This window comes from Pteropus alecto, unplaced genomic scaffold (genome assembly GCF_000325575.1).
Source record: "Pteropus alecto unplaced genomic scaffold, ASM32557v1 scaffold3, whole genome shotgun sequence".
Lineage (NCBI taxonomy): Eukaryota > Metazoa > Chordata > Mammalia > Chiroptera > Pteropodidae > Pteropus > Pteropus alecto.
In genome coordinates this window covers 33119419-33133440 of record NW_006442484.1, presented here as the reverse complement: position 1 = coordinate 33133440, position 14022 = coordinate 33119419, and the positions used below count along the sequence as shown (strand labels likewise).

The window sequence follows — 14022 nt, the reverse complement described above, 5'->3', positions numbered from 1 at the left end:
TGGAATTCTCTTCTTATAGCAAATGCTTTTTTATTTATTCAGAAAAAAGTCAATTTTCAGTATATTTGATCTTTAAAAGGACTTTTTCTCTATTTAATACTTCATGAACTATTTTGCATGTTTTGGCCTAGCTTTTTAATTACCTCTTTAACTTTCTTATTAATAAGCTCTATATTTTTGTTTATGGTCACCTTTGTTCTTAATTATATTGTGTTCTAAAAGATAGTCCTTTTGTATCTATAAATTCATTTGATTAGTAACCTAGACAAAAGGAATATTGCTGATAAGTGCTGTAGTACCAAAGATGGATTACCATGAGATCAGCATCTTTAAGTTTTAAGGATTCTTAAGATAAATTTGCATGCTTTATTAGGTTTTAGCCTTATATTATGGGAGAAAAAATGCATTGATCTCTCTTGAAAATAATAAAATTATCAACTTTCTAGATCAGAGATAATATTTTTGTTCTGTCAGACTTTCATAATTTAAAATAATAGGTCTATAGGCAGTTATTTTCTTATAGCTCATTTATTGTTTTTAATTAAAGGCAAGTGGTCAAACTCTAAAATTCAAAAAACTTCATGTCAAAGGAAAAAAGACTAATGATTCAAAGAAAGGAAAGAAAGTAGCTTTAACAGGAGATACTGAAGATGAAGACTCTGCATCTACAAGTAGTTCACTAAAAAGAGGAAACAAAGACCTGAAAAAAAGAAAAATAGAAGAAAACACTTCTATTAACTTGTCAAAACAGGAAAGTTTTACTTCTGTTAAGAAACCTAAAAGAGATGACTCCAAGGACCTAGCTCTTTGCAGGTATTATTTTAGTTTTCATATACTGTATATTCATAATGTCCCATTTTACTTTTAGAAACCTTCTACCATAATAAAAGTGACTTTTGGATAATTTACATAAATAGAAAAATGTAAAGTTTATAAGTAAATGTATACTTTTATCCTTTTAAGTAAATTTGCATTGTTTTTTGTTGAAAGATTATGAAAGCTAATTTTTTAACAAAAATAGATCATTCTAAAGCACGGATATTTATTTTAAATATTATTTTCTTTAGTATGATCCTTACTGAAATGGAAACTCATGAGGATGCATGGCCTTTTCTACTTCCTGTAAACTTGAAACTTGTTCCTGGTTATAAGAAAGTTATTAAGAAGCCTATGGATTTTTCCACAATTAGAGAGAAGTTAAGTAGTGGACAGTAAGTAAATTATTTCACTTCAGTATTTATTGAAGGCTTTATATATGCTAGATATTTTTCTAGTGAGCCAAAACTACATTAATTTAATGCAAAGACAGAGGCCCTGCCTTTGGAGAGGATGTGTGTGTATGCATGAGTATGTGTATGCATGTGTATTTGGTTAGGGTAGTATGGTATGGAAGACAAGTGAATCAAAATTATTTAAACCATTATAAAGGAGGGTGATAATGCTGTTTTTGACATTGGAGGGGCACCAAGCTCAACTGGGGGGGTGAGGGAAAGTGTCAGGGAAGCCCCCCAAAGTAAGTAAGCAACAGGTAAGGTGGAGCTTGTACTGTGCACTAGATGATGTATTGACATCATCTCATGTAGATTTAACGAAAATTGATTCTGTAATATTTTCAGATCATTATAATATTTAGACAGAAGATCATTGGAAATTTTTCATATTAAAAGCTTTATTATGAGTTGTTGGATACTGAAAACGTATTTTTTTAATGTAGAAGGAATCTATCATTTGTTACTCTCTATCAAATCCTCTTTGTGATCCCAACAAAAGGGTAAATTCCTGACCACAGTTCATGACCTTAGACTCCTGCCAGAAGGTCCTAATTGTTAATGGAATTTAATTGGTTCTGTATACTGGCCCATTTTGGAGCCTCAAAAACGAAGCTGTTCACTTACAAGATCAAGCCCACACAAAAGCATTCCACATGTGAATGGCCAGGAGCTGGGGGCTATATTCTTTTCTCCATTCTTCCCTGATCCTTTTATTCCTACATCCCAGTGTTGCTTAATGTAGTCCATGCCTATCACTTCAGGCAAAGTCACAGAAAATATGGAGAAAGAAGGAACTTTACACTGAAAGAATAACTTTAAAATATAGTTTAATTACATTATTGATGTTGTTATCATCAGTATACCCTATATTATTTAGTTCTTCCTTGGCATTCTTTTGGTGAAAATCACCATACTCTATAATTTACATTCAGTTTAGAAGAGTTGAGTAGAACTTAACTCAATGATCAGTGTTCCTCTCACATATACCAAATGATTTATTGGATTAACCAAATGACTAATTTATTTCTTAGAAGGCTGAAATGTCAGTCTTTCAAAGGATTATGTCTTTGTTTTATTTTTTAAGAACTAAAAAAAGGACCTGCCCAAATTCAGAAAACATTTATAACCATTAAAATTATTGATCCTAATGTGAACCAAACAGCAAAAACTACTGTCCAGATATGGACTAATTCTTTTGCTATTCTATCCAAATAATCATAGGTTTAGAAGGGCAGCATGATAGACTTTATATCCAACATGGCCAGGACAAAGACTTACGCAGGAAGATCTGACCATGTTTAAATTCACTCTTACCTTTAACTTTTGTGATTCTCTGATTCCTGGATAGAGGAGGATCCTCAATCCCCAAACCTCCAAAAGAACAGACTTAGACATTAATACAGAATTAGCAAAAGAGCTGTAAAATTGAAGTTCCCTTTTCAGAATGAATTTTGGTGAACAGAGGGGATCACAGTGGAAACAGGCAGAGAGAGAAGCAGTTCTTTATAAATATTTATGATGCCAGCTGTATGAGAGGCATAATTCGGTGAATTCAGGCTCCTCTAACTTAGGGGTATTTGATTAAACCCAAACTAATCAGTTGGAACCAAAACTCACAGTATTTCAAAATTTTAAACTAGAAATTTATAGAACAGAGGAGAGGAAGTACCTACTTTATTAATGAATCTTTCCGGGTTCCATTAGCCGCCCATCCTTCTATAAAAGAAGGGACAGAATGTGTGTTACACTTATTTCACCTAGAATCTCACCTAGAATTCTCTCCCAGTTCCAGTCTCCTTAGCATTAATCATTAACCTTTTCTTATAGTATGAACAGTCTAAAGAGACAAATATTTCTCGAAGTAACTTTAAATATTTTATAAAACTTATTTCCATACATGTTATATGATTCCATTTATGTGAAATATCCAGAATAGGTAAATCCATAGAGACAGAAAAACAGATTTGTGCTTGCCAGGGAGTGGGAATAGGGAGGAATGGAGAGAAATGCTTAATAGGTAAAGGGTTTCCTTCTGGGGTGATGACGACGTTTTGGAACTAGATAGAGGTGGTGGTAATTCAGTGTTGTAAATATACTAAATGCCACTGAACTGTCAACCTTAAAATGGTTAATTTTATCACATATGAATTTCACCTCAATAAAAAAAAAATAATTCTCAGAAGAAAAAGAAAATGGATGAGGTTACTTAAGGGTTTCATTAACTCTGTGAGCTCATTACAGATAAAGAAAATTTTATTTATTTTTATTATTGATCGTATTAGAAGGAAGGAGTGAAGACTGTACAAGGTATTTCATCAAAGAAATAATTTCACTATTACCATGTCTCAGAGCTTCACAGCATACTTCATGGGTATTTCAAATGGGTAAATTATTTCAGTTTCCATCTTACCATTAGTTAGAATTATTTTAAATTTGAATTTCCAGAAGTCCTCTTTCAGAATGTATTGATTTGGCTTGAGTTGGTTTGAAATGAACCATTCTTTTCTTACCAATAAGTTTAGACAGATTCATTCACCTTTCTGTTCTCTTATTCATCTTATTACAGAGAAAGAGAAGTGGGCTTATCCCACCAAAAAAGCACAGAAATCACAGCACTTCTTATTGAAAGCCAGTTCCTCATAATGTTATCTCTGGTAAAGGGATAGCAAATGCTTTTTTTTTTTTTTTTGCTTGATCTGGGTCATCATATTCCAATACTTGAGCAAAAGAGCATATTTGAAGAGAGAAGAGAAATGGGAAATAAGAAAGATTTAACACAGTGGCATATCCTGGGATGTGTTTAAAAGCCACAGGGCAAATCTAATGTTTATAGTGCATAGGAAGCATTTACGTTTTATCTGCTGCAACTAAATATTTTTGAATGTGGGTAATAGGGGTATTACAAATAATACAGTTGATCAGAGAGGTTAATAAACTAGTCAAGTGGGATGAGGCTTCTAATAGAATTGTGATATAGGTCAAACAGGAAATTGGATGTGGGGAAAATGCTAGTTAGTTGAAATATATCTTGATGTTCAGAAATATGTTTTTCCATTTTACCTGTCTTTAAATCCTATATGGTTCAGGGCACGTGTAGTTTTTTAAATGTTCCATTTGTAAGAGGGTATAATACATTTTATAAAACTTTAAATGCAGTTATCCTAATATTTTTCTTTCTCCTTTCAGTTTTACTTTTTATTGTACCTTTTATTACCATTTCATTTGTTTAAAAAAAAAAAAAAAAGCCACCCTACAAAAGCAACCTCTTTATCATGTGTTTTCTTTCAGGTATCCAAACCTTGAATCCTTTGCTCTAGATGTCAGGCTTGTTTTTGACAACTGTGAAACATTTAATGAAGATGATTCTGATATAGGCAGAGCTGGCCACAGTATGAGGAAGTATTTTGAAAAAAAGTGGGCAGATACTTTCAAAGTGAGCTGAAGTTATAATAATCTTTTTTTTTTCCTTTTAAACAAGGACAAATGAGACCAGCAGTGTGAACTCTATTTACGTAAATGTGCAAGGCACATACATAATGACTTTTTTTTTCTTAAAATAAGTATCACAAAAAAAAAAAGTATCAGAAGAATGATACCATTTTTAAAGGCTTCACTCCTACAACAACCAAGGCCCTTGGTTATTGGTTTGTGTGATTTATCAGCTACTTTAGGTAGAACAGGGAAGCACACCCAAAGAATTTTCAAAGGAAAGGGTGTTATAGTGCAATAGCAATTAAAATATATCAAATCGCACTGAATATTCAACACCAGAGCTCTAACGTGGGAAATGGTTCTCCTTTCCCTCTCAATAAATATCTATTTTTCATTTTTTTACTTTGTAGTTTATTTTTTAGTGAATGTATTTAATTTTATGAATTATTTATGATTAAACCACATCCAGAATCTTCGTTTTCTGTGAAAAGGAAGAACTAGAAAATTGCTTTAAATCTTGAAAATACAACAAGGAATGTTTTAAAATATAAAACAAAGCCAAGTTAAACTGTTTACACTGATGTGCTATAAAAGCACCAAAAATAAACTTTACTGTAGAGTTACAAGTACATTTATATATATACATATATATATGTTGCTGCATCACTTGTGTAGTAAATTGTATTTCAAGACAGTGAAGAAAAATCGACATGTATATACTGTTCATTATTGTTTATATTGTCTTGTTTTAAATATGTATTATGTGTATATATTGTTTGCAAACATTATTGTTTATGCCTTAGAAGGATTGTAGCATTTTATTTTAGTCCGAAGGTAATTAGAGCTATACAGCTTGTACAGTAATTATCCTCTACCAACACTGTGGCGTCTCCTTGATCTTGGTAGTGCCTGCCTTTGAAACAGGGTGTAGGGGATATTAGTTTTCCATTTTTCTATTTTGTTATATAATTTTAAGCCACCAGGGCCTAAATTAAAGTATAATCATTTGTATCCATGTGGAATAAAATTGTGACAATTTCCTACACACACAGTATTTTTTCATAGAAACATTTTCCTCCCATTTGCCTTGCCTCAGAAATAAATTTAAAAGACGTTTGTAACCACTGTGTTTTATCTACTGTGTGTCGTGGTGGTCTGTTGGAGGCAAATAGATCAGAATTTTTTTTGTACCTATGTAAGAGTACTTGAAGTTTTATTTAAAATAAAATGTTGTGGAAAAGGTAGCATTCTTTTTTTTAGGAGTGTTATTTTTCACTACTATGTGTGGCACGGATACAATAAAAGACTTTTACAAACTAGTTTTTTAGTTTTTCTTAATGAACCTGAAAATACAGGCTTTTCAAAAAAGCAGTGAATTTAAATTTGATTTTTTTTTAAGAGAATTATAAAGGAGAAGCAGTAGAGTATGGTTCAGAGATAACTGGACTGAGTGGAACGGGGTGGCTTTTGGTCAAATGATATGAATTTCATGAGTCAGAACCTCTCTGGACCACGTTTTATTATTTCACATTTTCAATATGGACATATTAAAATACACTTTAAGGTCTTATTCTGATAAGAGAAATGTTTCTGTCAGTGGACATATAACAGTGGGCAATAAGAAAAACTGATCATATAAATTAGTCTAATCATAAGATACAAAGTCAAGTAGTCATGAAATGTGATGTGATGTGAAGCTTTCCTGGGCTCTAAGGAATCACTGGTGAAGAAGGCAGGCCCAGGCCTGTCTTCATGGGGCTTATTATTATACCTAATAGAAAAGTCCTTAGATAATGTCCTTTAAAAATCCTTTTAATTGTGAAGGGAGAATAGAAAAGTTTTCAAGAAAATATTTCTGACTTTAAAATACTTCGAAACCACAGAGTATTTTCCAAAAGCCCTTGATTTTGTGAAGACTTATATGAAAATCAGCTGTTATTATGCAAATATGTCAGTTTCTGTTAACCAAATATTGCAGTGATGCCTTAAGGGGCTGGTGCTTAATCAAAAATACCATGTGGAGTAGGGAACAAGGTGGTGCTGTGAATAAAGTGTATAGTTTTTGTGTTTATAGAACTGCCAGATGCTCCATGGGCATTTTCTTCGTGGGGGCTTTTTGCCTTAGGGAAGATACATGCTTATGGTAATTTACATTAGATGGTATGTAAGTGACTTATTTGATAACATGTCTGGTGTCTGAGGGGCTCATAATGAGAAATAAACACACAAAAGAATAATTTTTCAAGAGTGATAATTTTCTTTTCAAAATAAGATATTCCCTGAAAAGTGTAAAGATTGGTCAATTTTGGCTACTTTAGACTGGTGTCTTTATTGTTGTTACTCTGCAGGAGTAGCTGCTCAAGAAGTAGTGAACATGATCCCAAAAGGATTGCAATTCGTCTAGGTAACACTTGTCACTATACATATGTGGCTCATTTGTTATGTGAATGTCTCTTGCATTCACAGTGCCCTATGTTGAATATATTTTCAATAAAACCAGTATCATTGTTCTCCTCAAATATAAAAAATTTTCCTAACCCTCTGTCATCACACAACTACATGTATACACAACATAATTTTATTAAGGTAAATTAAACTTTAACATAAACCTTATCCCTTTTAGTCCTGCTTGCTCTGTAAATTATAAAAACTGGCCTGCTCTCAAATTGAGATTCAGATTATCACTCAGTGACCAACCAAAGATAACCAAACAATCCACTACTATTAAATTCAGAAAATAGTTTTTACTTTGAAACAATATGTAGAGAGTAAATTAACATTTATTGAGTTGTTAACCATAGTGAAAATTAAACAAGTGAAAATCTATGGGTATACCTTGAATACAAAAGAACTAAATTACCATAAATGCAAGGTGATCTCTTTTTCTTGTTTTAACCAAAAATGAAATTTGTTAAACACTAATTTTAATCAAAATTTTAAGGGATCTAACCTGTTCTTGCTACCTTAATGCACCCTCTCTGTACTCCTTCTCTTTTCCATCCCCTCCACCCCAATACCCTTTGAAGAAATTTAAAATCGTGTTCATTTAGTCTTCCATTAAACATATCCTCAACAAGGAAATCGGATATCAATCGTTTACTCCTTATTGTAAATTTTATTTGTGGGCTCTCTGTCTCAAGGTTCTTTGCATCTTAAATATCTCCATTTGAAAAGTGAAAGAGGTTCATGTCCTGTTAAAAGAATTTTATTCCAACAAGGAGATAAGGGAAGTATTTTAAGAGGACTGAAATTTCTATTCCACAGGAATATCACATAAAAATTACAAGGGGAACTAGTAGAATCTTATCTACTAGAAATTTTGCTTCAATACCTGGGCCAAATTGCAACTCTGCCTTAAAAAAAAAAAAAAAAACTTTTTTGTTAAACCTCAACTACACAAAATTGAGGTAATTTCTCTCCTCAACTAATGGCAAACTGTTCACATCATTATTGCAAAACCTCTCTTTTTTTTTTTACTTCTTCCTTCAGGTCCTCAATTCCCTTCCTCTCCTATACATTCATTTTTAATTGTCTTTCCAGTCAAGGTTTTATATATTTATTTAGCAATGTGTATATAGTGTTATATATGTACATATATATATGTATATACATATATATATATATACACACACACAGATACAGTGTCAACTTGTATCAGTTGTGTTATGCTCAATTTCATTCTTTTTTAGTCTAATTTCTGTTTCTTTTGAATTGAAAAAGAGTATATAAATTTTGTTCATTACTTTGGATCGCTGCAAGGTATTCCATCACAGGTATATACCACATTTTACTTTTCAAATTTCTTAGGAATGAAAACCTAAGTTGCTTGCAACTCCTTATCAAATAATACTGCACTGAATGTTGTCATACATGTCCTTTATGGACCTGTGCATGCAAGCCAATTTCCAAGGTGGCCCCAAATGCTTCTTACCTTCTGGTATTCATCCCCTTGTATAATCCTTTCCCACACTATATCAGGGTTAGCCGGTGTGACCAACATAATATGTCAGGGTGGTGATATGTGAACTCCCAGACTAGGTCATAAATTCCATGTTGCTTCCATCTTGTTCTCTTGGATCACTTGCTCTGGGTAAAGCCAACTACTATGTTGTGAGGACACCGTAGCAGCCTTACGGGATAGCCAATATTTAGCACCAACTTGCAAGCGATGTGACTGTGGCATCTTAGAAGTGGATCCTTCAGCCCAAGCTAAACATTCAGATGACTGGCACCTCTGCCAACATAACTACGACTTCACCAGACCCTGAGCCACAACTGCCAGCTAAGCCAAGCCACTCCTGAATTCTTGAACCATAGAAACTATGAAATAATAAATGTTTATTATTATTTTAAGCCACTCAGTTTTGAGTAATTTGTTACACAGCAATAGATAACTAAGAGACTGTGGGAAAAGTTTCTCTAGGATCTATATGTAGGGAGAGACTGCACTCTCCAGATGACTGACCAGTTTACACTCCTGCCAGCAGTGGAAGAATTTTTTATCCCTAACTAGTGTTCAATATTTGTTTGGATTAGTTCTCACTAACAATTCATTGCAGATTTTGAATTCGAATACTACGTTTTGAAAAATATCTAACTTAGCAGATTCTCTAATCATATTAGCAACTTCAATTTTGATTTGCCTTTTCGTAGTTTTCATTTTATGTAGATATTGTAGCTAACCCTCTCTGCTTTACAGTGACAAAGGTACCATGTCCAGGTTTCTAATGTCATGACATCTGGGAAAGAGACTGAATGAATCACTTGAAAGAAGCCAGGTGAGCATAAAGTCGACACAATGAGAATGAGATGTACTTGGGAGTGTTTTATCCAGGTCTTGGTGGGGGCAGGTGAACCAGCCCTTCACAGCACAGCAAAGCATAGTGGAGTCTATCCAGAGCAATGAGGCAAGAAAAAGAAAAAAGGCATCCAGACTGGAAAGAAATGTGAAAACTATTTCTAGTTGCAGATGACATGATCTTATATATTTAAAAAATCCTAAGGAATCCACACCAAAAAACTATTATATCTATGTAACAAGTTTAGCAAGATTGCATGATATAAGATCAATATACAAAAATCAACTGTATTTCTGTACACTAGCAATAAAAAATATCGGAAAATGAAATTAAGAAAACAATTTCATTTATTATAGTATCGGCAAGAATAAAATACTTGGAAATAAATCTAACAAAAGAAGTGCAAATGAGTACCCTAAAGACTAAAACATTGTGGAAAGTAAGTAGAGAAAATCTAAATAAAAGGAAAGATACACCATGTTTATGGATTGGAAGACAATATTGTTAATATGACAATAATCCTCAAACAGGTCTACAGATTCCACATAATGCCTATCAAAATCCCAGATGGCTTTTTGGCAGAAATTGACAAAGTTTATATGGAAATTCAAGGGACCAAGAATACCTAAAACAATCTTGAAAAAAAAAAACATTGGAGGACTCACACTTGCAATTTAAAAATTCTCTGAAAGCTGCATTAATCAAGACTATGTGGTGCTGGCATAAGGAGAGAGACATATAAATCAGTGGAACAAAACTGAGTCCAGAAATAAACCCTCATCTTTATGTCCAATTGATTTTGACAAGGATGCCAAGACAATTCAAAGGGGAAACAAGTCTTTTTAACAAATGATGCTGGAATAACGGGATACCCACACGCAAAAGAATAAAGTTGGACCACATACAAAAATTAACTCAAAATGGATGACAGACCTAAACGTAAATGCCAAAACTAAAACACTCTTAAAAGAATTCATACGAATAAATCTGTGACCTTGGGTTAGGCAAAGCCTTATGTACTATACCAAAACACAAGTGACAAAAGAACAAAACAGATAAATTGGACTTTATCTAAATTAAAAATTTATGCTATAAATGATACCTTCAAAAAAGTGGAAAGACAACAAACACATTCTAAAATTGTGATATTTGCACAATTCTGTAAATATATTAAAAAAATAAGTTGTATACTTTAAATGAGTGAATTGTATGGCATGTAAATTATGTCAATTAAGCTGATTAAAAACACTGGCTCACTGTTGTGTTTCAAGGTGATACAGCTATTGTAGGTATGGACACATGTTGCCTGTTTCGTAAGGGAATATGCCTGAGAAATTAGGAAGTCACAGGACAGAGGAGGCATATTAAAAATTTATGGGGCAAAACAAAAAGTTCAGGCCTGTTACATATTGGTCTTATAGAGGATTATCTATCTCAGGTATGATTTTCCTAGATAAGCCAAGTTCGGCAAGAATGAATGCTTTGGGCAGTCCTAGAAACATGACCATGGAAGACTCTAGACAAATCAGAAAAACAAATGCTGAGTTATTTTCCTTTGGGCAAGATAATTTGATGTAACTTAAATTCCTTTGAATTTTTATAACTTTGGACTTAAATTTTCATAAAGATTTAACCTTTGGTCCTTGATTTCACCTTGCAGAGTTCATAATGAGAAGCAGTTTATATTCACATTTTGGTCATTTCGTTGTTGCGGTATCTTAATTTAGCCATTTAATCTCATTGCAGAACCACTCATAAGCAAACTTGGACAATACAGCTGCACATAATTTAAAACCAGAACTAGGTTAGGGAGTAAATGTTCTGGTTTGAGTACAGAATTGCTTTAGAATCTAATTAATATACTGTTCCAAGGTCCATTTCAGAGTTTTCTGGAGCAAAATCAACATTGACTTATATTGATTAAAAGTGGCTCACAAAAGAACAATAGTTGACATTAGGGAGTGATTTTACCTCTTTAGTATATGAAAGATATGGGTAATTATAAAAGTTGTATACCTAAATTCACCGATTGTGTATTGAATATTTGTTAAATGTTTACTATTAAGCTTTCTTTTAAAATATTTCATGCCTGAGGGTACTAGTTCCTAAATTGGTTAAATTGTCTTTTATTGATAAAAGTTTTCCATGACATCATGGCATCTGTTTCATCGTGTAAATCTTCCATGATATCATTTCAAATACCTGCCTTAAAATAATAAAAACGGTTTCATGTGTATTACACACATTAGCAACAGAGCTTCTGTTTTTCAATGTAGTCATAATTTAAAACACTTAGGAAAAATTAGAATAAATCCATAGAGTATAAAGGAAGCTATATGAACCTTGATGCCTCCTGACAGCATAGTGGCTGGGTGAGTAGGGAGAGTGACCCAAGAGCTGTATCAACTTTATGACCTAGTCTTGGGAGTTATATAGTATACTCCATTAGTTGAAGCAGTCACAACAGCCCACCCAAATTAAGGGGAAGGGACATAGCCTCACCTCTTGATGGGTGAGTTGCAAAGTTGAAAAATGTAATTTGTCACATTAGGTATGACATAATCTTTTAAATATGACAAGTGCCGTTCCCTGTCTGTGTTACAAAACAAAACTAAAGGAAGATCTTGATTTCCTTTCGGGAAAAATAAGTTCACTAGTTTGAAAGTCATTAGTGAAAAGCTGGAAAAATATTGGTACCAAACAATCAGGTTTAAATAGAGAGCTAACTCTTTTGGTTGGTAATTGATAGGATGTTACAGTATGACATAAACTGGCATCATCAAACTATGGCATTCCAGACTACAATGAATAGGAAACATGATTCACATGTTCTGTACGTTGGACTATTGTTAAGTGAATTGATTCAATAATGTCCTATTTTCTTCTTTTGTAATTAAAAACCATGAATCTGAAAAAAAATGGGTTTATTTTCAAAAATGCATTTTTAACATTTCAAATTCTCTAGAAGAGCATTAATAATAAGTAGTGGAAAATAAAGGAAAATGAAGAATTTCAGACAGCAGAATAAATTTAAATTATGAGAAGTTAGAATTTAGAAATCTATAAACCCGAAAAATATGTCTTGTATCAAAGGCAAAAAAAAGGGCCTTGTTGGAACTGCAAAATCTCTTTAGTACATACCGAATATCAAATGTCATGCATGTCATCACATTTGTTTTTAGTATTCTTACTTCCAGGCATATGTAAGTTTTCTACCATCAGGCAGTTCTCACAGGCCCGGCATGAGCCTTCCTCATTCTCTGTTTGGCAGCTCCTGGGTCCTTCCTTTATATGTATGGAACACCAACTCAAAGAACTCCACCCAACTCATCACTTGCTAGTTGAAAGACAGCCAGTTAGAGGATGTAAAATTTATTGACTGGAGAAAGACAAGGAGAATTCAGAGATTGTTCCATTATACAGAATGAAACAGCACACTCCCCGAGCCACAGTGTCTCAGATCCCCAGAGTTTTGTGCCGAGAGGTGGTGCTGTGGATGATACCAGGTGCAGAGAGTGAACGATTGCATCAGTATGAGAATCCCTGCGACATTCTCATGGATATTTTTTAAAAACTTTTTTAGAAGTATAAATACACATAAATGCACATATCGTTTGTGTTCAGCTTGATGCATTTTTGGAAAACGAACACACGAAAGAGTTAGTACATTTTGTACTCTACCCTGCCCAACTGTTCTGGAAACTCTGGCCTGGGGTTTGTTCACAAAGTAAAACCACCCAAATACATCCGAGTATTTACTATGAAAACTCTATTTCCTCAGCTGGTCCACGCTTCAAGCCTATTTAAGACCCTCTTAACAGCCACCTTTTCTAATTACTCCAGCGCCTATCATCTCTCTCCTTTGAGCTCTTGGTTACCACATATTTTAGTAATTTCTAAACTAACTAATTGATTCACACCTATTCTGCTTTCATTGCAATTGCGTTTTGAGAACATGTATTGCTTACTATTTAATTGAGCAGTTAGTTTTTCTTTAAATATACCACTTAAAATTGTTTTCTATATTCTTTAGTATTAATACAGGAACAAAAACAGAAGATAGTGACAAAATAGAATTATTGACCACAGTTACCTAATTAAACAAAGAGTATTCAAATCTTTAATGTCCAGGTCAAAGTTCCAACTATTTTAACACTCTGTCCTGTGAGATAACCAGTTCACTGATGTGATCAAAGATATCTATAAATTCTTACAATATTTCTCCAGTATATTGGCAGGATATTTTAATTAACATCTCCCAAATTGTGAACTTGTACACTTGAGACCAACTACAATAAGGCTTCCCTTTCTACAATTGCCTTTCCCTGCAGGACGGGCAAAGTTGACCATATTGGCCTTGAGGTCTCCAAGCTAAACTATTGGCATATGTAGGCAGAGTTTTCTTTTACAGATTTTACTTAAAGACTTACAACCAATTTTACTCATCAAATTAGTAAAGATTAAAAAAAATTACTCGTCTGTCAAGAACGTGGAGAAACAGGTACAACCAAATATTGCTG

The 14022-nt window shown here is 33.3% G+C and overlaps 1 protein-coding gene across 16 annotated transcripts in view; it reads left to right on the top strand.

Annotated features, from left to right (window-relative positions):
- BAZ2B (bromodomain adjacent to zinc finger domain 2B) overlaps window positions 1–6022 on the top strand; it is a 287601-nt gene extending 281579 nt beyond the window's left edge. For all 16 annotated transcript variants that reach the window (XM_025039212.1, XM_015596525.2, XM_025039211.1 and 13 more), the window contains 3 exons: window positions 548–813; window positions 1068–1211; window positions 4560–6022. In XM_025039212.1, the coding sequence (XP_024894980.1) occupies window positions 548–813; window positions 1068–1211; window positions 4560–4713 (564 nt within the window). In that variant the 3' untranslated portion in view covers window positions 4714–6022. The remainder of the gene's footprint in view (window positions 1–547; window positions 814–1067; window positions 1212–4559) is intronic.
- Window positions 6023–14022: the final 8000 nt, after the last annotated feature.